The 27,148-nt window shown below is 38.4% G+C and overlaps 1 protein-coding gene across 5 annotated transcripts in view; it reads right to left on the bottom strand.

Moving 5' to 3' along the window:
* Nucleotides 1-27,148, bottom strand: part of WDR76 (WD repeat domain 76) — a 69,362-nt gene that overhangs the window by 41,258 nt on the left and 956 nt on the right. For 2 of the 5 annotated variants that reach the window (XM_039232798.1, XM_039232799.1), the window contains exons 2-6: nucleotides 26,503-26,603; nucleotides 25,168-25,357; nucleotides 15,489-15,581; nucleotides 12,304-12,359; nucleotides 2,094-2,220 (exon numbers count right to left, since the gene is read on the bottom strand). In XM_039232798.1, the coding sequence (XP_039088729.1) occupies nucleotides 2,094-2,220; nucleotides 12,304-12,359; nucleotides 15,489-15,581; nucleotides 25,168-25,338 (447 nt within the window). In that variant the 5' untranslated portion in view covers nucleotides 25,339-25,357; nucleotides 26,503-26,603. Of the gene's footprint in view, nucleotides 1-2,093; nucleotides 2,221-12,303; nucleotides 12,360-15,488; nucleotides 15,582-25,167; nucleotides 25,576-26,195; nucleotides 26,319-26,502; nucleotides 26,604-27,148 lie in introns of those variants that run through there. The other 3 variants (XM_039232796.1, XM_039232800.1, XM_039232797.1) reach the window with 3 other exon arrangements.

Genomic DNA, 27,148 nt, shown 5'->3' with positions numbered 1-27,148 from the left:
ATAAAAAGGTTGATTGATTCTTGGTCTGCCCTAGAATGTTTTTCACTACTTTGAATACCAACAACATAGGGGACACATCAATAGTATTCAAAAATAATTGTTCAATGAAAGATTTCCGGGTATCCTGTAAACTAATAATATATATTATCCCATTTAATACTCACAATAATCTAGTGAATGAGATAGCACATTTTAAAGAGATTATAATGAAACTTAGAGAAGTTACCTTGTCTAAAGTTACACTGCCAAAACAGGAATTGCCAGGAATTGGTTCAGATCAGTTATATTTCATTACTCAGTTATTATTCTATGCCAGTAGGTTTTTTTTTAAGTTTAAATTATTTTTGAATAAGAGAATGCATGAGCGTGCCCCATGAATGGGGGAGGGACAGAGAGACAGGGAAAATTCCAAGCAGACCCCACCCTGTCAGTGCAGACAGAGCTCAATTCAGGGCTCAGTCCCACAAACCATGAGATCATGACCTAAGACAAAACCAAGAGTTGGACCCTCAACCAATAGAGCCAACCAGGCACCCTGCCAGTGTTTTTTTAATTCCTAGGCTGTAACCCATGGATGGTGAAATCATTTCGATACGTTAAAACCGACAGTGTTTTTTCTTGAACAACAAAAGAATAGAGTCAAAAATATATCACATGCAGCAAATTTAAGTATCATTTCACAAAAGTTTTGCTTCAGCTATGTGGAATGAGTTCAATATACATATATTTATCATGGATGAAAGCTTCAGAAAAATTGGAAAGCTACTCTTCCAAAGTACCTTAATTTGCAATTAGCTCCCAAAGTACCAGTCTAATTAGTGCTATCTTCCAATTTAGAATTAAGCACTTAGATATAAAGTATTAAAAACAGTAGGTGCTCTTGAATAAAAAACCTAATTATAAGCTTATTTGGACAATAAACTTCATAAATAAAACTCTTTCTACTCACTGATAGTACAAAGTTATACCACAGCAAGGGGCCATCACTATTATTTATTATTATTAACATTAATACTACCATTTATTGATTACTTGCTAAGCCCTTAACACAACAGAAGAAACTTTATAGATACTATTTCACTTAACCCCCTCAACAACCCTTTGAAGTTTCTACACTATTACCACTTTAAATACAAGGAAACAGGCTCAGAAAGGTTAATTTATCCACAATTCCACTGCAGGTAAACTTGCAGAAATATAGAATCCAAACTAGTCTTTATGACTTTGAAATCTTAATCATTAAACTATAAACAGTAGTATTAAATTGATGAAGTACAGGGTTATCTGGCTGGCTCAGTCAGTTAAGTATCTGACTCTTGATTTAGATTCTCACGGTTTGTGAGATCCAGCCCCATATCAAGCTCTGCATGGACAGCTCTCACAGCACGAAGTCTGATGGGAATTCTGGGATTCTGTCTCTGCCTCTCTCCCACTAGCACTCTCCCTCTCTCAAAATAAATAAATAAACATTTTTTTAATTAAGTACAAATTGAACACAAGTTAATGACCTTTTGGGGCACCTGAGTGGCTCAATCGGTTAAGTGTCCAACTTCAGCTCAGGTCATGATCTCATGGTTTGTGGGTTTGAGCCCCGCGTTGGGCTCTGTGCTGACAGCTAGCTCAGAGCCTGGAGTCTGTCTTCAGATTCTGTGACTCTCAATCTCTGACCCTCCCCTGCTCACACTGTCTCTCTCTCTCTCTCAAAAATAAATAAAACATTTTTTGGGGCGCCTGGGTGGCTTAGTCGGTTGAGCGTCCGACTTTCGCTTGGGTCATGATCTCGCCGTTCGTGGGTTTGAGCCCCGCGTCGGGCTCTGTGCTGACTGCCAGCTCAGAGCCTGGAGCCTGTTTCAGAGTCTGTGTCTCCCTCTCTCTCTGACCCTCCCCTTCTCACGCTGTCTCTCGCTCTCTCTCCTAGAAATAAATAAAACATTAAAAAAAAAAAAATTTTTTTTTTAAATAAATAAAACATTTTTTAAAAATGTTTTTAAATCACAGCTATAAAAAAAAGTTAATGACCTTTTAACTAGTTTTAAACACTTCAAATGTTTCAGTATTTTATTGAGTAATACATAGTTTTCGCACTTTCTTACATTTTCATCTGCGATTAATGTCGGCTGGGTTGGGGGTGCTGGTAATGACACTCCTGAAGGATCTACTTTTAGTAATCTCATTGACCTTCTACATCCAGTCCCATTTTCTCTCTTCTTAGGCTTTTTTCTAAAGGATTGGGGAAAAACTCAAATTATAAAACAGTAATATGTACTTACTAATATTAAGGCGGTGATTTCCAGGAATGTACATCACAGATACATGGGTATATGTACCTAACTACACTGATTTTAACTGAGCACTTATGACACACACATTACAAGGGTATATGCACATAATTACACTGATTTTAACTGAGCACTTATGACACACACATTACAAGGGTATATGCACATAACTACACTGATTTTAACTGAGCACTTATGACATTTTCATACTTTTAAATAAAATCATAAATGTTCATCATGAGGAGGTGAGAGGTGTTAAAATATATTATACATCTCTAACAGAATAATATGCAACTGTAAGAAAATTGAAATAGATCTTTGCATGTTGATATGACATGAACTCTAAGATGTAAGAAATGTAAGAAACAAAAACAAGGTCCACTACATGGTGAATATGTTTCCACATATGTTTTTTTTAGAAAAAGATTATATACACATATACATTTTCACATGCTAAGATTACCTATGGAAGAATATACATGGAACTATTAACAGTGATTTCTTCTAGGGAGAAGATCTGAAGAACTAAGGTCTAAAATGGAAAAGAGATTTAAATGTTTCATTTACATTTCCTTCCATACAGTTAACTTTTTAAAATCATATACATACCCTGCTTTTTCATGAACTATTTTTTCATTTTAAAAAAGTAGTTCAGAACTTCCAGTTCCACATATAAGGAGCTTGAAAATCTTTTTAAGTAAAAATCTGAACAGATCAAAAAAATCAACAACTCTTCTAGGATTCTTACAAGGCAAGGACACAGTGCAAACTGCTGACCTCAGTACTGGAGAGACAGAGAAATACAAGGAGTCAAGGCTTACTGGAATAGAAAGTCAAGAACAGAAACCACAATGGGAACCAGTAAAAAGGTAGGAAAGCCTGAAATATCATTGCCAAATTGGTGCAGATTCAGTGTGCACAAGTCCGAGAGTTAAAACCCCCTGAGTGGTCCACAGAAAAACCTGCACATGAATCTTTATAGGAGCTTTACTCCTAACAATCAACACTGGGAAGCAGCCAAGATGGTGTCCTCCACTAAGTGAACAGATAAATAAACTAAAGTACATCCAGACAATGGAATATTATTTAGCACCAAAAAGAAATTAACTACGAAGCCATGAAAAAACATGGAGGAAACTTAAATGCATAATACTCAGAGAAAGAAGTCAATCTGAAAGGCTACATACTGTATGATCCCAAATACGTGACATTCTGTTAAAGGCAAAACAATTGAGGCAAAAACATTAGTAACTGCCAGAGCTGAGGGTGGTAAGGTGATGAATAAAGAGAATACAGGCAATAAAAATACTCTATATATTGGGGCACCTGGGTGACTCAGTGGGGTTAGCATCCAACTTCAGCTCAGGTCATGATCTTACAGTTCATGACTTTGAACATGCATATCATGATCTTGCATAATGGACTCCACACTGGTGGTGCGAAGTCTCCTTGGGGTTCTCTCTCTCCCTCTCTCTCTCTCTGCCCCTTCCCACTTGCATGTGCTGTCTCTCTCTCTCTCTCAGAATGGATAAACTTTGAAATATATATATATATATATACGTGTATATATTTTAACAATGGATATGTCATTATACTTTGTACAAACCCATATGATGTAAAACACCATGAGTAAATTCTAAGACAATCAACCTTGGGTAATTAAGATGTATCAGTGTAGATTCATCCTTGGTTAACAAATGCACCACTCTGCTGAATGATGCAGATAATGGGGAAGTTTATGCATGTGTGAGGGCAGGAGAATATATGGGAAATCTTTGTACCTTCCTCTCAATTTTGTTGTGAAACAATTCTAAAAAACTTCAGTCTTAAAAAAACCTTCAAGGGGGACTCACCCCCACTATTTTGAGACATTTACATCCAGGAGCTAGTCTAGGTCTTCAGTAAATATGAGAAAAATCTCCTAGTGCTTCCCATAGGGGGAAGGCAAAAAGAAACACTTTGAAATACTCTTGCCCTTAGAAGAACTAGTTAACCAGAGCCTAACCTGCTGGGGTATTATCAGAGTCTAACCTGAGAGAAAGAAAATACCCAATTCCGGCCCACTTTAAGCATCCTCTCCCAACTAAGGAGGAGCGGGGGAAGGAAACATACTAAAACACTTGTGAAATAAACTATTTGTAAAAAAATAAATAAATAAATAAAAATTAAAATTAAAAAAATGTGGAAAATAATTTGACAATAAACTATTTGTAAAAAAAAATAAAAAAATAAAAAACAAAAAAACAAAAACAAAAAACAAAAAACACTTGTGAAGTTCATTGTCCAGAGATATAGGTGTGCTAAAAGGCTGAGACCTAATCACAGGACTACAGAATGCTTTCTCTCCCCTCTCACATTACTAACGGTCAATTTACAAACTTCCTTTTTCCTGGTACATCATGTTCAGCTATCAGGAAAAAATTACAAGGCACAATGAAAAACAACACAATTTAAAGAGACAGAGCAAGCTTCAGAACCATACATGGCAGGAATGTTGGAATTATCTGAACAGGAATTTAAAACAACTATGATTGATATATACTAAGGGCTCTAATAGATAAAATAAACACCATGCAAGATAGACAATGTAAGGGGGCACCTGGGGGGCTTAGTCGGTTAAGTGTCCGACTTTCACTTAGGTCATGATCTTGTGGTTCGTGGGTTCGAGCCCCACATCGGGCTCTGTGCTGACTGCCAGCTCAGAGCCTGGAGCCTATTTCAGAGTCTGTGTCTCCCTCTCTCTCTGACCCTCCCCTGCTCACGCGGTCTCTCTCTCTCTCCTAGAAATAAATAAAAATATTAAAAAAAAAAAAAAGATAGGCAATGTAAGAAGAGAGATGTGAATCCTAAGAAAGAACCAAAAGAAATGGTAAAGATCAAAAACACTAAGAGAAATGAAGTGTGCCTTTGATGAGCTCAGTAATAGACAAGACATGGCTGAGGAAAGAATCTGAGCTTGAGGTACCTCAACAGGAACCTCCAAACTGAAAAGCAGAGAGAAAAATGAGAAAGAAAAAAAAAAAAAGAAAAAAAAAACTGAACAGAATATCCAAGGTCTATGGGATAATCACAAAAGGTGTAACATACAAATAATGGGAATACCAGAAAGGTAAGGAAGAGATAAAAAACAGAAGATACATTTTTAAAACTAGTAACCAACAATTCCCCAAATTAATGTCAGACATCAAGTAACAGATCCAGGAAGCTCAGAGTACATCAAGCAAGATAAAGGACACCCACCAAAACTACACCTAGGCAATTCATTTCCAAACTATGGAATATCAAAGAGAAAGAAAAAATCTTGAAAGAAGCCAAAAGGAAAAAAGCACCTTACCTATAGCCAAAGACAAGAACTACATCCATAATCCAGTAAACGATGCAATCAAGAGAGTAGAATAAAGCATCCTAAGTGTTGAAAGGGGCGCCTAGCTGGCTCGGTAGGTAAAGCATATAACTCTTGACCTTGGAGTCATGAGTTCAAGCTCTACACTGCAAGTAGAGTTTACTTAAAAAATAAAAGGTTGAGGGAAAAAAAACACACCAAGCTAGAATTCTATACCCTGGGAAAGTATCTAAAGTTTCTGTTTCTTAGACAAACAAAAATTCTTAGAATCAGAGGGCACCTGTCTGGCTCAGTCAGTAGAGCATACAAATCTTGATGTTGGGTCTTCACCTTAAGCCACACGTTGGGTATAGAGCTTACTTTAAAAACAATTGGGGTGCCTAGGTGGCTCAGTCGGTTAAGTGTCTGACTCTTGATTTCAGCTCAGGTCATGATCTCATGGTTCATAAGACTGAGCTGTATGTTGGGCTCTGCACTGACAGCATGGAGCCTGCTTGGGATTCTCTCTCTTTCTCTCTCTCTCTCTCTAAAAATAAATTAATTTTTTTAAAAAACTAAGAGAATTTGTTGCCAGTACACATGCCTTACAAAAAATGATAAAACAAGTTCTTTATAGGCACTCAGGTGGCTCAATCAGTTAAGCATCTGACTTTGGCTCAAGTCATGATCTCACAGCTAAGGAGTTCAAACCTAACGTTCAACTCTGTGTTGACAGCTTGGAGCCTGGAGCCTGCTTCAGATTCTGTCTCCCTCTCTCTCTCTGCCCCTCCCTTGTTTGCGCTCTGTGTCTGTCTCGCTGTGTCTCTCAAATATAAAACATAACATTAGGGGGCGCCTGGGTGGCTCAGTCGGTTAAGCATCCGACTTCGGCTCAGGTCATAATCTCACAGTTCGTGGGTTTGAGCCCCACATCAGGCTCTGTGCTGACAGCTGGCTCAGAGCTTGGAGCCCATCTTCAGATTCTGTATCTCTCTGACCCTCCCCTGCTCACGCTGTCTCTCTCTTACTCTCAAAAATAAATGTGGCACCTGGGTGGCTGAGTCGGTTAAGTGTCCGGCTTTGGCTCAGGTCATGATCTCACGGTTTATGGGTTAGAGCCCTGCATTGGGCTCTGTGCTGACAGCCAGCTCAGAGCCTGGAGCCTGTTTCGGATTCTGTGTCTCCCTCTCTCACTGATCCTTCCCTGCTCACACTGTCTCTTTCTCTTTCTCTCTCTCTCAGAAATAAATAAATAAAATAAAGTAAATAAATAAAAACAAAAAATATTAAAACATAAACATTAAAAAAAGTTATTTAGAGAGAAGAAAAACAGATCAGAAACTCTGATCGACAAAAAGAAAGGAACAAAGGAAGTTAAAAAAATTTTTTTTTCTCATTCTTAATTAGTAACAGCTAGCTCAAAATAATAGCAACAATATTAGTTACATACACTTAGGTATATATCTTGTGCTAACATGTATATATACTTACCTGTCCTTATACATGTGAAATAAATAACAGTAATGATAGAAATGACAAGAGAGAAGAATTAGGATTATTTTGTTATTATAAGGTACACATCCTGAAGTGGTATACTGTTAATTGAAAATGGGGTGGCTGGGGCACCTGGGTGGCTCACTCAGTTAAGTGTCTGACTCTTGATTTTGGCTTAGGTCATGATCTCACAGTTTATGAGTTTGAGCCCCAAGTCAGGCTAAGCACTATAAGTGTGGATCCTGCTTGGCATTCTCTCTCTCCCTCACTCTGTCCCTCCCTCTCCCTCTCTCTCACCCAAAATAAATAAACTTAAAAAAAAATTTTAATGGACTTGGGGAGCTCCTGGGTTGCTCAGTTGGTTGGCTGTCCAACTTCAGCTCAAATCATGATCTTGCAGTTCATGAGTATAAGCCCCATGTAGGACCCTGTGCTGACATCTCAGAGCCTGGAGCCTGCTTCGGATTCTGTCTCCCTCTCTCTCTGCCCTTCCCCTGCTTGCACTCTGTCTGTATCTTTTTCTCTCTCATAGAAAATGAATAAAACAAAAAAAAAAAAAAGGAAAAGAAAACCCATAAATGGACAAATGTATGACCAACTCATCTTTGACAAAGCAGGAAAGAATATCCAATGGTAAAAAGACAGTTTCTTCAGCAAATGGTGTTGGGAAAACTGGACAGCAACATGTAGAAGAATGAACCTAGACCACTTTCTTTCTAACACCATCCACAAAAATAAACATAAAATGGATAAAAGACCTACATATAAAACAGGAAACCATCAAAATCCTGGAGGAGAAAACAGACAACAACCTTTTTGGCCTGGGCCACAGCAACTTCTTACTTGACATGTCTTCAGAGGCAAGGGAAACAAAAGCAAAAATCAACTATTGGGACCTCATCAAGATAAAAAGCTTCTGCACAGCAAAGAAAACAATGAGCAAAACTAAAAGGCAACCAACAGAATGGGAGAATGACATATAAGATAAAGGGTTGGCACCTAAAATCTATAAAGAACTGATCAAACTCAACAGCCCAAAAACAAATAATCCAGTGAAGAAATGGGCAAAAGACATGAATAGACACTTTTCCAAAAAAGATGTCCAGATGGCTAACAGATACACGAAAAGATGCTCAACATCACTCATCATCAGGGAAGCACAAATCAATACCACAAAGAGATACCACCTCACACCTGTCAGAATGGCTAAAATTAACAACTCAGGCACCAACAGATGTTGGTGAGGATAGGGAAAAAGGGGTACCTTTTTGCACTGCTGGTGGGAATACAAACTAGTGCAGCCACTATGGAAAGTGGTATGGAGGTTCCTCAAAAAATTAAAAATAGGACTACCCTATGACCACCTAGCAATAGCACTACTAGGAATTTATAAGAATACAAAAATGCTGATTTGAAAGTGTACATGCACCCCAAAGTTTAAAGTGGCACTATCGACAAAAGCTAAAGTATGGAGAGCCCAAATGTCCATCAACTGATGAATGGTTAAAGAAAGATGTGGTACACACACATACATACACACGCAATTGAATTTTAGTTGGCCATCAAAAAGAATGAAATCTTGCCATTTGCAACTATGTGGATAGAACTAGAAAGTACTAGGCTAAGCGAAATAAATCAGAGAAAGAAAGACCTATGATTTCACTCATAAGTGGAATCTGAGAAGCACAACTCATAAGTGGAATCTGATGAACACAGGGGAAGGAAAGCAAAAATAAAATAAAAACTGAGATGGAGACAAACCATAAGGGACATAAAAGCAGACTTCAAAGCAAAAACAAAATATCAGGGATAAAGAAGGGCATTACATAATGATAAAAAGGTCAATTCTCCAAACTAACATAATACACCTAACAACAGAGCATCAAGCTATGTAATAGAGCTAGAAAAGGAAATAGGTAAGTTAAGGCACCTGGGTGACTCAGTCAGTTAATCATCTTTCGGTTTTGGCTCAGATCATGATCTAACAGTGTGTGAGATCAAGCCCTGCGCAGCCTCCATGCTCACAGCATGTAGTCTGTTCAGGATTCTCTCTCACCCTCTCTCTCTGCCCCTCCTTCAGTTGCATGCATACATGCACACACACACTCTCTCTCTCTCTAAAAATAAATAAATAAACTAAAAAATAAAAAATAAAAAAGAAATAGATAATTTTACTATCTTAGTTGTTGGAGACTTCAACACTCCTCTATCAGAAATGGAAGATCTAGGGGCACCTGGGTGGCTCAGTCGGTTAAGCGTCTGACTTCGGCTCAGGTCATGATCTCACAGTCTGTGGGTTTGAGCCCCGTGTCAGGCTCTGTGCTGACAGCTCAGAGCCTGGAGCCTGCTTCAGATTCTGTGTCTCCCTCTCTCTGCCCCTCCCCTTTCACTCTCTGTATCTCTCTGTCTCTCTCGGTCTCTCTCTCTCAAAAAATAAAAAAGACATAAAAAAAAAAAAAGAGGAAGATCTAGCAGGCAGCAAATCAGCAAGGGCACAGTTGGAACTCAACACACCATCATCTAAACATAATCAACATCTATAGACTAGTTCATTCAAAAACAGAATACACATTTTTCTCAAGCTCAGATGGAACATTCACCAAGGTAGACACCACAGTCTAGACCATAAGACACACTTTAACAAATTTAATAGAAATCATTTTTAAAAAAAGGAAAAAAAATTATACATTTGTTCTCAGAACACAATGGATTTAAACTAGAAATCAGTAGGAGAAAAATACCTGGAAAATCCCAAAATACATAGAGATTAAACACACTTCTCAATAACACATAGGTCAAAGAAGAAATCTCAAGAGAACATAAAAATTTTTTTTTAATATTTTTATTTATTTCTAGGAGAGAGAGAGACAGCGTGAGCAGGGGAGGGTCAGAGAGAGAGGGAGACACAGACTCTGAAACAGGCTCCAGGCTCTGAGCTGGCAGTCAGCACAGAGCCCGACGCGGGGCTCGAACCCACGAACCGCGAGATCATGACCTAAGCGAAAGTCAGACGCTCAACCGACTAAGCTACCCAGGGGCCCCAAATGAAAATGAAACCACCACCTAACAAAATTTGTGGGATGTAGGGAAAGCAGTGCCTAGAGGGAAATTTATAACAGTGAATGCACATATTAGGAAAGAAGGTAAAAAATTCAATCATCTAAGTTTCCAACTCAAGAAACTAGAAAAAGAGCAAATTAATCTAAAGTAAACAAAAGAAAAAAGTTGAGCAGATCATTAAAATCAAAAACAGGATATCACCAGAGGAGGAAAATAAATCAACAAAACCAAAACCAGTTCTTTCGAAAGACCAATAAAATCAAAAAGCCTCTAGCAAAGTTAACTAAGAAAAAAAATTGCCAACATCAGAAACGAAAGATGGATCTCACTATAGATCCTATGGACATTAAAAAGATAATAAAGGAATAATATGAAAATTTCTATGCCCACATATGTGATAACCTAGATGAAATGGACAATTCCTTGAAAGACACTATTGCTAAACTCACAATCTGAATTAGAAATAATCTGAATATTAAAGAATTTCAATCAATAATAATTTTCCAAAGCAGAAAGCACAATGCTGACGTGGGTTCACAGATGTAGTCTACCAAATATTTAAGAAAGAAATTGTACCAATTCTCTACAATCTCTTTTAGAGGAAAGAAGCAGGGGGGCGCCTGTGTGTCATGGTTGGTTAAGTGTCTGACTCTTGATTTCGGTTCAGGTTGTGATCTCACGGTTCAAGGGTTAGGGCCCTAGTCAGGCTCTGTGCTGACAGTATGAAGTCTGCTTGGGATTCTCTCTCTCTTCTCTCTGTCCCTACCCTCACCCCCCCCTCCAAAATAAATAAATAAGCACCTTTTTTTTTAAATCCCAGAATGGGTGGTTCAGTCAGTTAAGCATCCAATTCTTGATTTCAGCTCAGGTCATCATCTCATACTTTGTGCGTTTGAGTCCCATATTGGGCTTTGCATCAACACTGTGGAGCCTGTTTGGGATTCTCTCTCTCTCAAAAATAAATAAACTTAAAGAAAATGTTTAAAAAAAAAAAAAAAAAAAGATCCCCATTGGAGGACTGACTACCCAATGCCAAGACTTAATTTTTTTTTAACATTTATTCATTTTTGAGAGACAGGGACAGACAAAGCACAAGTGGGGAAGGGGCAGAGAGAAAGAGAAACACAGAATCCAAAGCAGGCTCCAGGCTCTGAGCTGTCAGCATACAGCCTGAACACAGGGCTTGAACTCATGACCCATGAGATCATGACCGGAGCTGAAGTCAGACACAACCAACTGAGCCACCCAGTCACCCCAAGACTCACTTTAAAGCTGTAATTGCCTTTAAAGGCAGTATGGTATTGATGAAGAATATATAAATCAATAGAACAGAATAGGGAGTTGACTGATCTTAGACAAAGGAGCAATGGCAAGATAATGGGGCAAAAATAGTCTTTTCAACAAATGGTGCTAGAACAAATGGACAACCACATTCAAAACAATGAATTTACACAGAGCCTTTACACCCTTCACAAAACTAACTCAAAATGGATCACAAATATAATGTAAAATGCAGAAATATAAAACTTGTAGAAGACAATAAGGAGAAAACCTAGGTGACTCTGGGAGTGGCAATGGTGTTTTAGATACAACACCAAAGGCACAACCCATGAAAGAAAAAATTATAAAGTAAACTTCATTAAAATTAAAAACTTCTGCTCTGTAAAAGACATTATCAAGACAATTAGAAGACAAGCCACAAACTAGTAGAAAATATCTGCAAAAGACACATCTGATAAAGGACTATTATCCAAAATATGCAAAGAACTCTCAAACTCATCAATAAAAACAAACAACTCTATTAAAAATGGGCTGAAGACCTTAACAGATACTTTGCCAAATTAATAAATAACTAGCAATAAGCATATAAAAAGATGCTCTACATCATGTCATCAGAGAAATACAAATGAAAACAACGAGATAACAATACACACATATCAGAATGGCCAAAATCCACAACACTGATACCACCAAATGCTTGTGAGGATGTTGAACAACAGGTTTCAAATTATTATATATTAAAACCATTCAACAGGTTGAACAACGGTTTCTGATCTATTACTTATTTTACTATGGTAACCATTTTTTCAAATTATAAATAACTCAACAATACATCATGATATAGGCATAATAAACCAAATCTTTTACCTTTTGGATTCAGGAGGATGTTTCTTCTTTATCATTTCACGGAGCCTTGCAGCTGACTGCAAAATACACACAACATACATATAAAGATAATACCTTATAAAATATTAAGTATGTTGTTTTATTGACACTAAAGTAAGATCTATACAGGAAATAAAGTTCCTTAAGATATGATACCTGCTCTTGGTAAGACATGAAACCGATTAATAAGACATGAGACTATTAATAATAAACGCAAGTAAATAATACTGTAAATTACTGACATTCTGATACCCTAGACCAGGTTGCTAATGAGTGTACATGATTAAACATTAAACATTTAATCAAATATACTACTGTAAATTAAAAGGTTTAACTTCTACTATAGGCAATCCTACTTTGATATTTTCTAGAAAAGTTATACTACACTTCTATAAATCAAAACAGAATTTCTGTTAACTAAAGTCAAAATCAGAGATACTTTGTCTAAATTTCTAATTAATTTTCAACTTTTAATGGCTTAACAATTTAGTCCCCTATTTTAAGTCATCCTCCCTTCCCTCAAGATACAAACACATACTAACTATTTAGGAATGTGTAATCAGAGAATTCAAATAATAATTTAATAAAGCTAAGAGCCTGGTATCTTTTGGAGGACAATGTCACACACCCTTCACACCCTTCTAAAGAGCCATTCTCAGGCCACCTGGGTGGCTCAGTTGGTTAAGCATCCAACTTTGGCTCTGATCATGATCTCATGGTTCATGGGTTCAAACCCTGTATCAGGCTCTGCACTGACAGCTCAGTGCCTGGAGCCTGCTTCCAATTCTGTGTCTCCCTCTCTCTCTGCCTCTCTCCAGCTGTCTTTGTCTCTCAATAAATAAATAAACATTTTTTAATTTTTAATAAAAAAATTATAATAATAAAGAGCTATTCTCTCACACACCAAAGTTTTTCCCCCAGTGTGAAGACACATGTAAATTATGTGTGTCTTATGATGATTAAATTATACATATCTACTTACAATGATTATAAAACATTAGCATACATCTGGCCATTTATCCTTTTTTTTTTTTTTTTTACAAATAGTTTATTGTCATATTAGTTTCCACATAACACTCAGTGCTCATCCCCAAAGTGCCCTCCTCCATGCCCATCCCCCCCTCCCCCCCACATCCCTCAGTCCTCAGTTTTTGTCAGCATTCAAGAGTCTCTCATGGTTTGCCTCTCTCCCTTTCCCCCACCATTTCCGCCCTTCTTCTCCCCCTTGGTCCTCCGTCAAGTTCCTCCTAATCCTCCTATACGTGCAAACATATGGTATTTGTCCTTCTCTGCCTGACTTATTTCGCTCAGCATAACACCCTCAAGGTCCATCCATGTTGCTACACATGGCCAGATTTCATTGTTTCTCATTGCCATGTAGTATTCCATGGTATAGATAAACCACATCTTCTTGATCCATTCATCTGTTGATGGACACTTAGGCTCTTTCCATGTTTTAGCTATTGTGGAGAGTGCTGCTATGAACATTGGGGTACACGTGCTCCTATGCCTCAGCATTTCTGTATCCCTTGGGTAAATTCCTAGCAGTGCTATTGCTGGGTCATAAGGGAGTTCTATTGTTAATTTCCTGAGGAACCTCCACACTGTTTTCCAGAGGGGCTGTACCAGTTTACATTCCCACCAACAGTGCAGGAGGGTGCCCGTTTCTCCACATCCTCGCCAGCATCTCGAGTTCTCTGATTTGCTCATTTTAGCCACTCTGACTGGCGTGAGGTGGTATCTCAGTGTGGTTTTGATTTGTATTTCCCTGATGAGGAGGGATGCTGAGCATCGTTTCATGTGTCTGTTCTGGCCATTTATCCTTAAAGCTCACTGTATACAGGGCCACCTGGGTGGCTCAGTTGGTTAAGTACTCAGCTCTTGATTTAGCCTCAGGTCATGATGTCATCATTCATGGGATCAAGCCCCGTTTTGGGCTCTGTGGGATTCTCTCTCTCTCTCTGCCCCTTCCCTACTTGTGCTGTCTCTCAAAATAAAAAAATAAAACTTAAAAAAAAAACCTCACTATAGAAAGCATATTTCCACTATTCTTAAAGATTTTTTAAAAAGAAAAATCTTGTCCTTTCACTTCCTCAACACATCCCTCAACTCATTCCTCCTACATCTCCCTTATCCTTTAGGTAAATCAACCACTTAGAACACACTGTTCCACTGAATCCAAAACAATCATTCATAAGACACCATTATTTTATGTACCAACAAAAGTAGAGGAGGAGGGAGCAGCCAGTAATAGTTTCCAGATGCCAATTTCAAAACATTAAAATTTTTTTTAAAAAGTCTTAAAATCAAAAAATATGGTAACCTCTGTGTAGCAACATGGATGGAACTTGAGGGTGTTATGCTGAGCGAAATAAGTCAGGCAGAGAAGGACAAATACCGTATGTTTGCACGTATAAGAGGATTAGGAGGAACTTAACGGAGGACAGTGGGGGAGAAGAAGGGGGGAAACGGGGGGGAGAGGGAGGGAGGCAAACCATGAGAGACTCTTGAATGTTGAGAACAAACTGAGGACTGATGGGTATGGGGGAGAGGGAAAAGGGGGTGACGCGCATGGAGGAGGGCATTTGTGGGGATGAGCACTGGGTGTTATATGGAAACCAACTTGACAATAAACTATTTAAAAAAAACATATGGTGGGGCGCCTGGGTGGCTCAGTTGGTTAAGCATCCGACTTTGGCTCAGGTCATGATGTCACGGTTCATGGGTTCGAGTCCCGCATCAGGCTCTGTGCTGACAGTTAGCTCAGAGCCTGGAGCCTGCTTCCGATTCTGTGTCTCCCTCTCTCTACGACCCTCCCCTGCTCACGCTGCCTCTCTCTCTCATAAATAAATAAAACGTTAAAATTTTTTTAAAAAAATAAATACATAAAAAATAAAAACAAAACCTCTTCCTTTTAAGTGCAGAACTTACTCTTAATTTTACCCTCCCTTACCTGACACTATGAAACCTGATACTACCAGTATTTTATTGACCTACTGGCAAGAGGAATGGCATCTTGTTTTTAATTAGAAATTTTAGGAGCCTGCTTCAGATTCTGTGTCTCCCTCTCTCTCTACCCCTCCCCTGCTCACACTCCGTCTCTCTCTGTCAAAAATAAAATAAAACATTTTAAAAAATTAAATCAAAAAAAGAAATTCCACACAAACCGCAGACAACTGAAGTGAGGCAAAAAAGTTTGCATTTTCTGATATGTTCTTCAGTCTCTTCCTTTCATATGGTGACAATCCTGAAAATTCATCCTATGAAATTACACAAAAAAATGCTGTTACTTTGCATGATCCATAGCAAAAGCACCTGACAAAACTAGGTGTTGAACTCTCAAATGTATACTTTCCTTCAAATTGTACCTGCTCTATTCAATCCATGCTGTCTTACCAAATGATACGTAATCTTTGCTGCATTGGATACTGAGTGTAAGAGTTTGAATTTGGTATAATCACAAGATATCTGTATGGCTTCTCAATTAAATAACAAGTCATTGATGTGGTCATTAATTATACTACCACTGAAAGTTAACTTTTTATTAAACAAAACAAGAAAACACTCAGTAACAGAAAATTTTAAATTCATTGAAAGGGTTAAGAAAATTTAGAAAAAAAGAACAACAACAAATGAGATAAACACATGGGAAGAAAAGACAATAAAAAAATCAAGCTTGGAGATCAGATATCCAACTACTAATTACAGAGGTAAAAAAGAGGAGCAGAGGGGCGCCTGGGTGGCTTAGTCGGTTAAGCGTCCGACTTTCGCTTAGGTCATGATCTCGCGGTTCGTGGGTTCGAGCCCCGCGTCAGGCTCTGTGCTGACTGCCAGCTCAGAGCCTGGAGCCTGTTTCAGTCTGTGACTCCCTCTCTCTCTGTCCCTCCCCTGCTCAAACTGTCTCTCTCTCTCTCCTAGAAATAAATAAAAAAAACATTAAAAAAAAAAAAAAAAAAGAGGAGCAGAAAAAATGAAGGAGAAAATTATTAGAGAAATAATATAAGAAGGTTTCTCAAAACTAAATACATGAATTTCCAGATTAAAAGGACCAATGAGTATGCAGCATAAAAAATGAAAAAAGATCAAAGCCTATACACATTATCACAAAATTTCTTAACATTTGAGATAAGTGAGATTTTAAAAAGTTTGATCACACAAGAATCAGAATGACACTAATTTCCTAATATCGAGAGGAGCTGGAAGACAATGGGAAACTATGTTTAAATTTTTTTTTAATTTTAAATTTTACAAATTTTTAAAAATTCTTTTCAACTTACAATTCTAAATCCAATTAATCCATCAATCAAATGTACAGCATAAAGACTTTTTCAAACATGTAAACTACTCTCACACACCTTTTCTCAGGAAGCTACTATAAACAGCATTTCACCAAAACAGAATAAACTAAAAAACAAAACAAAACAAAAAAACGCAAGACAGGATTCAGAGTACACAAGTTCCAGGAGAAGAGAGGAAAAAGATTTAAGAAATTCAAACGAAAATGGTAAAAGAAAGATTTCCTTTAACCCTAAAAAAGGGTGTGTATGTATGTGTGTGTGTATATACATATGTATATATATATACATATGAAGCCATTAGAATTCTTTGTTACAACTCTGGCAGGGCTTAGGCTGTACCTAACAAGGATATGAGAAGGGAAAGGAGTGGGTAGGCACATGTGCATAAGGCATAGCATGAATGAAACAAGTCTTCTTCTTCCATGTTAAGTCAATGGATAATGTGGAGGGAATGAAAACTAAAACGGCTCAAAGTGCAATTGGTCCACTGGGCAGCAGCAATCACAGAGAAGTATGTGGCAGAAAACTGCTAGGTGTTTTGATTTGTCTCTAAGTATGCGTGTATGTGTACATATAGAATTACCTTTGTGTGTGTGTGTGTGTGTGTATATGTGTGTGTGTGTGTACACATGTGGAATTATAAGACTTAAATGTGGATGTACATGTATTACTTTGACCAAAATAAAAATTTTCCTCACACACACAAAATAACAGCGACAGCAAAGATGAAAGGTTATGCTGTCACTGTCTTTACAACTGCTTTCAGAGAAAAACATCACCATCATCATCATCAAGGGCTTTCTAAGATTCTATTTCAAAATGCTACACACTGACATCAAAGGAAGGCATTTAAATCATTCTACTTTCCACACAAAATTTACTGAGACAAATGATCAGTTTTCTTAAGTCGTATGTGTAATTCAAACTATTCTTACCCATTACCCACCTCTCAAAAACTTGTAACATATAAGAGGGAGACCAATCAAAAAACATCAAAAAAAAAAGGGAGCTCTCAAAGTAAACATATTATAGGAAAGAGAAATTTAAAAAATACAAAAACAAAAACAAAAACTTCATTGTCTTCAGAAAAACTTAAGAAGTTACTGTATCCTGGGGCACTAGGGTGGCTCAGTTGGTTAAGCATCCAACTCTTGGTGTCAGCTCAAGTCATGATCTCACGATTTGTGGGCTCAAGCCCCCACAATGGGCTCTGCAATGACAGTGCCAGAGCCTGCCTGAGATTCTCTCTCTCCCTCTCTCTTTGCTCTTTCCTGCTCGCTCCCTCTCTCTCAAAATAAACATTTAAACAAAGTTACTGTATCCATAAAACAAGGGATGCTATGTTTTAAAAAAATCAAATAAGGGGCGCCTGGGTGGCTTAGTCGGTTAAGCGTCCGGCTTTCGCTTAGGTCATGATCTCGCGGTTCTTGGGTTTTGGCCCCGCTTTTGGCTCTGTGCTGACTGCCAGCTCAGAGCCTGGAGCCTGTTTCAGTCTGTGACTCCCTCTCTCTCTGACCCTCCCCTGCTCACACTATCTCTCTCTCTCCTAGAAATAAATAAAACATTAAAAAAAATTTTAAAAAAAATCAAATAAGTGGGATGCCTGGGTGGCTCAGTCAGTTAAGTGTCCAACTTTGGCTCAGGTCATTATTTCATGGTTCATGAGTTAGAGCCCCACAATGGGCTCCACGTCAGCAGTGCTGGGCCTGCTTGGGATTCTCACTCTCTCGATCCTCTCTCAGTCCCTCCCCTACTTGCGTGCATCCCTTTCTCTCTCGAAATAAATAAATAAACTTAAAAAAAAAATCAGGGGTGCCTAAGTTGGTCAATTAAGCGACCAACTCTCAGGTCATAATCTCACGGATCGTGAGTTTTATCCACACTTCAGGCTCCACGCTGGTGGTATAGAGCCTGTTTGGGATTCTCTCTCTCTCCCTCTATCTGCCCCTTCCCTACTCATGTTCTCTCTCTCTCAAAATATATAAATAAATATTTAAAATTTTTTAAAAATAATCAAAGAAATAACTTGAATTAAAAGCTTGTGGCACCTAGGTGGCTCACCTGGTTAAGCATCTGACTTCAGTTCAGATCATGGTCTAGCGGTTCCTGAGTTCTAGCCACACACTGGGCTCCACACTGGCAGTGCAGAGCCTGCTTGGGATTCTCACTCTCTTCCCTCTCTGCCCACCCCCTCTGCTCCTGGTTTCTCTCTTTCTCAAAATAAACTTAAAAAAAAAAAAAAAAATACTTGATGCCAAAAATTCACATAGTATATAAACCTATTTATATACCGATCTCAAAATGACAAACCTGTAAAGATGAAGAACAAATTAGCAGTTGCCAGGGACAAAGGAGGGTGAGAGGGAGAGCTATAGGCATAACTATAAAGAAATTGCCTGGGGAAAAAAAAATCAGCCTGGGACACCTGGCTTGCTCAGTTGGTAGAACAAGTAACTATCTCAGGATCGTGAGTTCAAGCCCTACATTGGGCCTGGACCCTACTCAAAATAAACAAATAATTTAAAAAATAGCCTAATGGAGATTTTTGTGGAGATGGAATAGTTCTATATCTTCACTGTGGTGATAGTTGTATTAACAACACATGATAAAATGATACGGAACTATACATGTGCCTTGTACCAATGTGACTTTCCTAGTTTTGATATTGTAATATAGTTATATAAGATGTACACAATGGGAAAAACTGGCTTAAGGGTACGTGATACCTCTCTGTACTATTTCTGCAAAGTGCTATGAATCTATACTCACTTGGAGATAAAAATTTTTTGAAAACAGAGGTTTCTCACAGCTAACATCATACTCAATGGTGAAAGACTGAAAGCTTTTCCCCTAAAACTCAGAAATAAGAAAGTATGTCTGTTCTTGCTACTTCTATTCAACACTGTACTGGAGATTCTAGGACAATTAGGACAGGACAACTGGGAAAAAATAATAAAAGACATCCAGATTGAAAAGGAAAAAATAAAGCCACTTTATTGCCAAAACATGACCTTATAGATAGAATATGCTTTAAGAATTCACATAAGGGGCACCAGAGTGGCTCAGTCAGTTAAGTGTCCAACTTCCACTCAGGTCATGCTCTCCCGGCTCGTGAGTTCAAGACCCATGTCAGGCTCTGTGCTGACAGCTCAGAGCCTAGAGCCTGCTTGGGATTCTGTAAGTGAGTCTCTCTCTCTCTGCCCCTCCCGCACTCACACTTCATCTCTCTCTCTCCCTCTCAAGAATAAATATTAAAAAATTAAAAAGAAAAAGGGGCGCCTGGGTGGCTCAGTTGGTTAAGCGTCCGACTTCAGCTCAGGTCATGATCTCACAGTTTGTGGGTTCGAGCCTCCTGTTGGGCTATGTGCTGACAGCTAGCTCAGAGACTGAAGCCTGTTTCAAATTCCATGTCTCCCTCTCTCTCTGCCCCTCCCCCGCTCATGCTCTGTCTCTCTCTCTCGGACTCAAAAATAAATACACAAAAAAAAATTTTTACAAAAGAAAAAATGCAAATCAAGGGATGCCTGGGTGGCTCAGTCAGTTGAGTGCCCAACTCCTGATTCTGAGTCAGAACCCAGGTTGGGCTCGATGCTGAGCAACGAGTCTTCTTGAGATTCTCTCTCCCTCTGCTCCGGCTCACACTTTCTCTAAAATAAAAAAAAAGAAAGAAAAGAAAAGAAAAATGCTAATCAAAACCACAATCAGATACCACTTCATATCCACTAGGATCGCTATAATCAAAAAGACAAGAGGCACCTGGCTGGCTCATTCCATAGAGCATGCAGCTCTTGATATCAGGGTGGTGAGTTCAAGCCCCACATTGGGCATAGAGTTTACTTAAAAAATAAATAAATAAAAATAAAAACTTAATAAAAAAATAAAAAAGATGAGAGGCAGCCTGGGTGGTTCAGCTGGTTGAGCATCTGACTCTTGATTTTGGCTCAGGTTGTGATTCCAGGGTAGTGGGATTGAGCCCTCCATCCAGCTACACACTGAACATGGAGCCTGCTTAAGATTTTCTCGTCTTGCTCTGTCCCCTCCCCCACTCATAGGCTCACTCTTAAAAAAAATAAATAAATGAAGAACTGAGAACATTATGTTAAATGAAATAATCCAGTTACAAAAAAGCAAATACCATAGGATTCCACTTTTATGAGGTACTTATACTCAAATTCAAAGAGACATTAAGGAGAAGGGAAGTGGCGAGGGGCTGACAGGAGGGGGGAAATGAGTTGTTTAATGGAACAGAGTTTCAGTTTTGCAAGATGAAAAGATTTCTGGAGATTTGGTTTCAAAACAATATAAATGTACTCAACAGCACCACAATGTACCTTTAAAAATGGTTAAGGTGGTAAATTTTACACTAGGTGTTTTACAATTAAGGTTTTTTTTTTAATTTGGGGGTGCCTGGGTGGTTCAGTTGGTTAAGCATCAGATTTAGGCCAAGTCATGATCTCACAGCTCGGGAGTTCAGGACCTGTGTCAAGGTCTCTGCTCTCAGCACAGAGCCTGCTTTGGATCCTCTTTCTCTCTGCCTCATTGCCTCTCTCTCTCTCTCTCTCTCTCTCTCTCAAAATAAATAAACATTAAAAGAATAATTTTTAGAAAGATGAATAGTAAGTATTTGCAAGGATGTAGAGAAATTAGACTTATCATGCATTGCTGGTGGGTATATAAAAATGGTACAGCCAGTTTCGTAAACAATTTGACAGTTTCTCAAAAGTTAAACAGCGTTGACCATAATACCCAACAATTTCACTCCTAGGTATATACCCAAGAGAATGGAAAACATGTATCAGCGAAAACTCATAAGCAAATACTTGTGGCAGTTTTACTCATAATAGCAAAAAAGTGAAAACAACCCAAATGTTCTTCAACGGATGAATGGATAAACACAATGTGGTATATCTACACAATGGAATATTATTCAGCCATAAAAAGGAATCAAGTACCAATACATACTATAACATGAAAGAACCCTAAAAACATTATACAGAGTCAAAGAAACCAGACACAAAAAGCCATGTCTTTATGACACCATTTATATACAATGTCCATAATAGACAAATCTACAGAGACAGAAAGTAGATTAATGGTTTCCAGGGATGGGTTAGGGAGGTGGGGGAGTTGGTAGTCACTGTTAATTGGCAGGGGTTTCTTTTCATAGTGAAAGAAATATTCTGAAACTGGACAGTGGTGATGACTGTACAATCTTGTATATATACTAAAAACTACTGAACTGTAGGGGTGCCTGGGTGGCTCAGTCGGTTAAGCATCTGACTTCGGCTCACATTATGATCTTACAGTTTGTGGGTTTGAGCCCCACATCGGGCTCTGTGCTGACAGCTAGCTCAGAGCCTGGAGCCTGTTTCAGATTCTGTATCTCCCTCTCTCTCTGACCCTCCCCTGCTCATGCTGTCTCTCTCTCGCTCTCAGAAATAAAACATTAAAATTTTTTTTTAAAAACTACTGAACTGTATATTTTTAAATAGTAAATTTTATATCATGTAAATTATATCTCAATAAAAAATATATGATAATAGAAACTATATACATGCATAGTCTCAAACTATCTCCTGAAAATATTTAATAATTACAAAGGGAAAAACACTGTTTCCTTTAGAGAATCCTGACAGATACCACCTTAGCCAAATGATCAAGGTCAACACCACCAGTAAAATATATCGACGTCACAGACACCCGGATATGATGCACTAAGAAGGGCACATTCACTTCTGTGGTATCCCTCCCCAAAAATGCAAAACCTAAATCTAATCTTGAGGAAACAGACAAGCTCAATTTGAGGAACATTACATAAAATAACTATTCAGTACTCTTCAAAAGTGCCAAGGTTATTAAAGACTAAAACTGTCACAGACTGGAGGAGACTACAGAAACAGGGCTATTAAATGCACTATGCAATCCTAAAATGAATACTGGAACAGAGGAAGGATATTGATTAGGATTTAATCAAATCCTAATCAAGTCTGTACTTTAGTTAATATTAACGTACCAAGGTTAATTTCTTTGATGAGTGCTCTATGGTTATGTATGATATTCACATAATAGGAAGCTGGGTGAAAGATACGTATATCAGAACTCTCTGTATTATTTGCAACTCTTCTGTAAGCCCAAAATGTTTTCAAAACTTAAAATAAAGCTAACTATTAAGAAATTCTCTATGAAGTTAAAACATTTAATAGAATTGCTAAGAGATAAAATTTTCCAAGTTTCCCAGAAAACAATAAAATTCTAGACTTATAGGCCAACACACTTGTCTGTGCTATGACAAAAGCCTCCCCACATTTGGAGAAGAAATAAGCTTGTAAATAAAATATTGTTTCCAAAGCATAGTACCATAAAACCTTAGTCATTTTAACTAAAAAAAGATAACTAATGAAAAGGAAAAGAATACAATGTCCTATAAAAGATGTTGAATCTTTCAGTTTGTCCTAAGAAAACGTATGCTGGGCATTTATGACTCTACCTGACTGGTTCCAGTACTTACTCCTAATGTTCTAATTTTGACCCTATATTCTTAAATCAAATTAAAATCTCAGTAGATTAACTGATAACAATCTGGATAGGGGAGGGGGGATCCTGGCTGGCTCAGCCAGCAGAGCATGGGACTTGATTTCAGGGTTGTAAGTTCGAGCCCCACATTGGGTGTAGAGATTACTTTAAAATTTTTACATCTTAAAAAAAGAAAAAAAAAAAAAAGAAGGAAAAGATGTGGTATACACATGCAATGGAATATTATTCAGTCATTAAAAAAGAATGATATCTTGCCATTTGCAGTAATATGGATGGAGCTAGTGAGTATAATGCTAAGTGAAGTCAGTCAGAGAAAGACACATACCGTATGATTTCACTCATATGTGGAATTTAAGAAACAAAACAAACAAGCACAGAAAATAGAGAGACAAACCAAGAAACAGACTCTTAGCTATAAAGAACAAGCAGAGGGTTGCCAGAGGAGAGGTGGGTAGGGGAATGGGTGAAATCGGTGATGGGGATTAAGAGTACACTTATGATGAGCACTGAGTAGTGTACAGAATTGTTGAATCGCTATATCGTACACCTGAAACTAATATAACACTGTATGTTAACTATATTGGAATTAAAATTAGGGGCACCTGGATGGCTCAATCGGTTATGTGTCTGACTTTGGCTCAGGTCATGATCTCGCGGTTTGTGGGTTCAAGCCCCATGTTGGGCTCTGTGCTGAGAGCTCAGAGCCTGGAGCCTCCTTCAGATTGTGTGTCTCCCCCTCTCTCTGTCCCTTCCATGCTCATGCGGTCTCTCTCTGTCTCTCAATAATAAGTAAAAACGTTAAAAAAATTTTTTAAGAAAAAAAAATTAAAAACTTAACCAAAAAAAACTTTAAAATAAATTAAAAAGAATAAAAATCTACTTTATACTAGCCTCATATACTCAGAATCTTACAGTTAAAGAGGCCAAAGAAATAATCTAATCCATTGGTTTTCAAAATGCCAATCTGGACCAACAGCACCAATATCTCTAGAAAACTGTGTTAGACATGCCAATTATTTACCCCACTCCAAAACTTCTGAATCAGAAACTCTACTGATGAAGTCCTGCACTGGAGTTTTAACAACCCTCTAGGCAATTCTGATACAGGTTTAAGATTGAGAATCACTGACCTTATTGAATTCCCTCACTGTAGAGGTAATTTGCTTATAATGACATGGTTTCTTAGAAGCAGCCACATCTAAAACCAAAGCTTTCAACCCCCAAACCAATGCAATAATGACTTAATTCACGCTGTCCCATCAAAGTCCTAGTTCTTATCTGAGACAACAAAGCATAAATTGAATTCCTATTTCAAAAGAACACCACCACAATTATCCTCTTTCTCTACCATCACCTTCTATTCCATCAACTTTTTGATATGTGGTATGGTTTTATCTTGTCTTGCACAAAATTTGTCACTTTAAATGAAGTACAACACTCCGTCTTGCACAAAATTTGTCACTTTAAATGAAGTACAACACTCCTGATAGGCAACAGAAGCCCCAAAATTAGATAATTCCTTAGACTGATTCAAACTAGTATTTTAAATAGAACTAATAAGTGTTTTGTTTTGTTTTTTTCATGTATCTTCTCTACTCCATCATTTTCCTCCTCTTCTATTTAGAGGAAATATTCAGCTATTTTAATCAGTTAGTGATAATTTTCCTGCCCTGATATCAAGGGTCACTCAAATGCCATATGTTCCACAGGCCAAGTTCTTCTGGCACATTGTGCATAAATACGTAAAGGTGAGCAAGACACCATAAGGCAGAAGTAAACCCAAAACTATTTACAATAAACTGAGAAGAAAAATGGGAAACAGAATGAAGATTAAGTCAATCCTCCCTTTGACAAAACAAAACCAAGAGCAAAATTAACCAAAGAAGTTATCTGTTAAACATTTAAAAAGTAAAATTTCAATAAGTATACATAGACGCTGGATTGACCTTAGCTTATCAAAACTTCAAACTGTAAAATAAGAAAAATTTCAATAAGCTAGTAATTAAATTCTTACCAGGCCTAGTGTGGTATCTTCATCACTGTCTAGAGCCTGAATGCTTTCCATATCCACACTGGGAATCACTGTATCTGAAGTGCTCTTGTGTTGTAGCTTGTTACTTTCCGTATAAACATCTAAGGATGATTTTTGCAAGGTGATTTCTGTCTTAGAGGATGTGGCTTCCATCTTTGCAGTTAAAATTCTCCTGCAAGTTTTCCTTATTTCAGTCTTCTTACATTTCTTACATGCAACTTCATTAAAATTCTTATTCAATAGGGATTTGGGGTGCTTAAGTTGGTCCGGCTTGTAATTACTGAGTGAAAACGGAACAAGATACACCTTAGGTGTTTTTCCTAAAACTGTAGCCTGTTCTGGTCTCAGAGATACACAAGTGATGTTTTGGTTTTCTTTATATTCATTCACCTATTCGAGTCAATAAAAGAAAGCAGAGCATTAGAACCCCAGATCCTATGCCGCCTCTTACAGATCTGTGTAAATAAATCTAATTCTTAATTCATACTGAAAACATAAATCCAAACTGTTAGCTTGTAAGGAAGCTTTTTTCCCCATCAGAATCTAGATACTGAATTTAATTATTATACTGGGCGCATTTCTTACCCGTGAGTATGCAACCCAATAATAATATAATGACTACATCTGTAACTGAGGAAACTACCAAAACTGTCAGTTTCTGAGTAACTGGGATTGTTTCCAGAGTGGGAAGCCAGCAATAACTGCTTCAAATGCAAGTGCAGGGTCCCTGATCCCACCGTGCACCTATTTTGGGTGTTACTGATAAGAACCTTCCTCAATACTGAAGGTCTAGTTTCCAATGAGGAAAACCAAGGCAGGGATCCCAAATTATCTTTTTAAGGAACACCCGCGAAAAACCCGTTAGTTGAGAGATGCCCCAAGGAGCCGAAACAGCTCTGGAGTGCGGAAGTGGAAGGTGCCAGGTCCTTCTGGCCTCCTGGGCCTGTGCCCGGCAACCCTTCACGAACGCTGAGGCAGGAGCACAGCTGAGAAGGACAGCTGTTTCTCACCTTCACCTGGAGTCGCAGTCTGGAGCCCGCCTTCTCCTCGCTGGCTGAGCGCGACCCCATCTTTTCGCTGCTAAGCAGCGGGCGTCTTCCCGCCAAGATCTCGGCGGGAGGTGCCGGGAAGGGTTACAGGAGGAGCAGCAGAGCTGCGGCGGGGGCGGGCCCTGGCTGAGGCGCAGACCGGCTCTGACGCCAGTTGGCGGGTGGAGGGGCCTGGGCGTTACAGTGGTCTCTGTAGGCGTGAAGGTCACCAGCCTCAGACAAATTAAAATTCTTTAGAGATACGATGGGACCGAATCCACATTTTTACCTTGGATCCCGGTAGTTTTGATGATGCTGATGCCAGTATCTCGCTTTGAAAAACAATGGCGCTTTTGCGGAGGAAAAATCACCTTGACTAGCAACGGGAGCCTGGAAAAGATGCAGACGCACTTAGATGCCGTGTGGATAGAGAGCCGGAGAAAATCGAAACCATGCACCCTTTACCTGGTCTCCCTAGCTCCTTATAACCCCATCACCAGAAAATTATGCCCTATGGCTACCATACTATCGTCTTCCTAAGAAGGGAAGTTTTTCTTTTTTCAAGAGTTGATAACGTAAACATTTAAATTTTACCTCATCATCTGCCCACCGTTTAACTAATATCCTAATAATGAGCTTATAAAGCCCAAAGGCTGGGAAAACGTTGTGAAATCATTTTTGTATCACCAAGTAAAATTAAGATTTTAGTGCCTTGTAATTTTTAGTCACAGCCATATTAACCTTTTCTTTTTTTCTTTTAGGTTGCCATGAGTCAATTGTTTTCCCATCAGGTTCACTGTGTGGACAACACAGTTTTGGAGCTGTTAAATTCAAAATATAAATTTCTATGTACTCTATTTTTAAGATCCTCACCTAGCCCCAAACTACTTCCCTGGTTGGTTACCTGGTCCCTCCACTGTTCCTGGCTCCAGATT

This window comes from Hyaena hyaena, unplaced genomic scaffold (assembly GCF_003009895.1).
Source record: "Hyaena hyaena isolate Hyena2069 unplaced genomic scaffold, ASM300989v1 scaffold_70, whole genome shotgun sequence".
Classification (NCBI taxonomy): domain Eukaryota; kingdom Metazoa; phylum Chordata; class Mammalia; order Carnivora; family Hyaenidae; genus Hyaena; species Hyaena hyaena.
The sequence above is the reverse complement of the archived record's forward strand: the minus strand, read 5'-3'. Positions and strand labels throughout refer to the sequence as shown.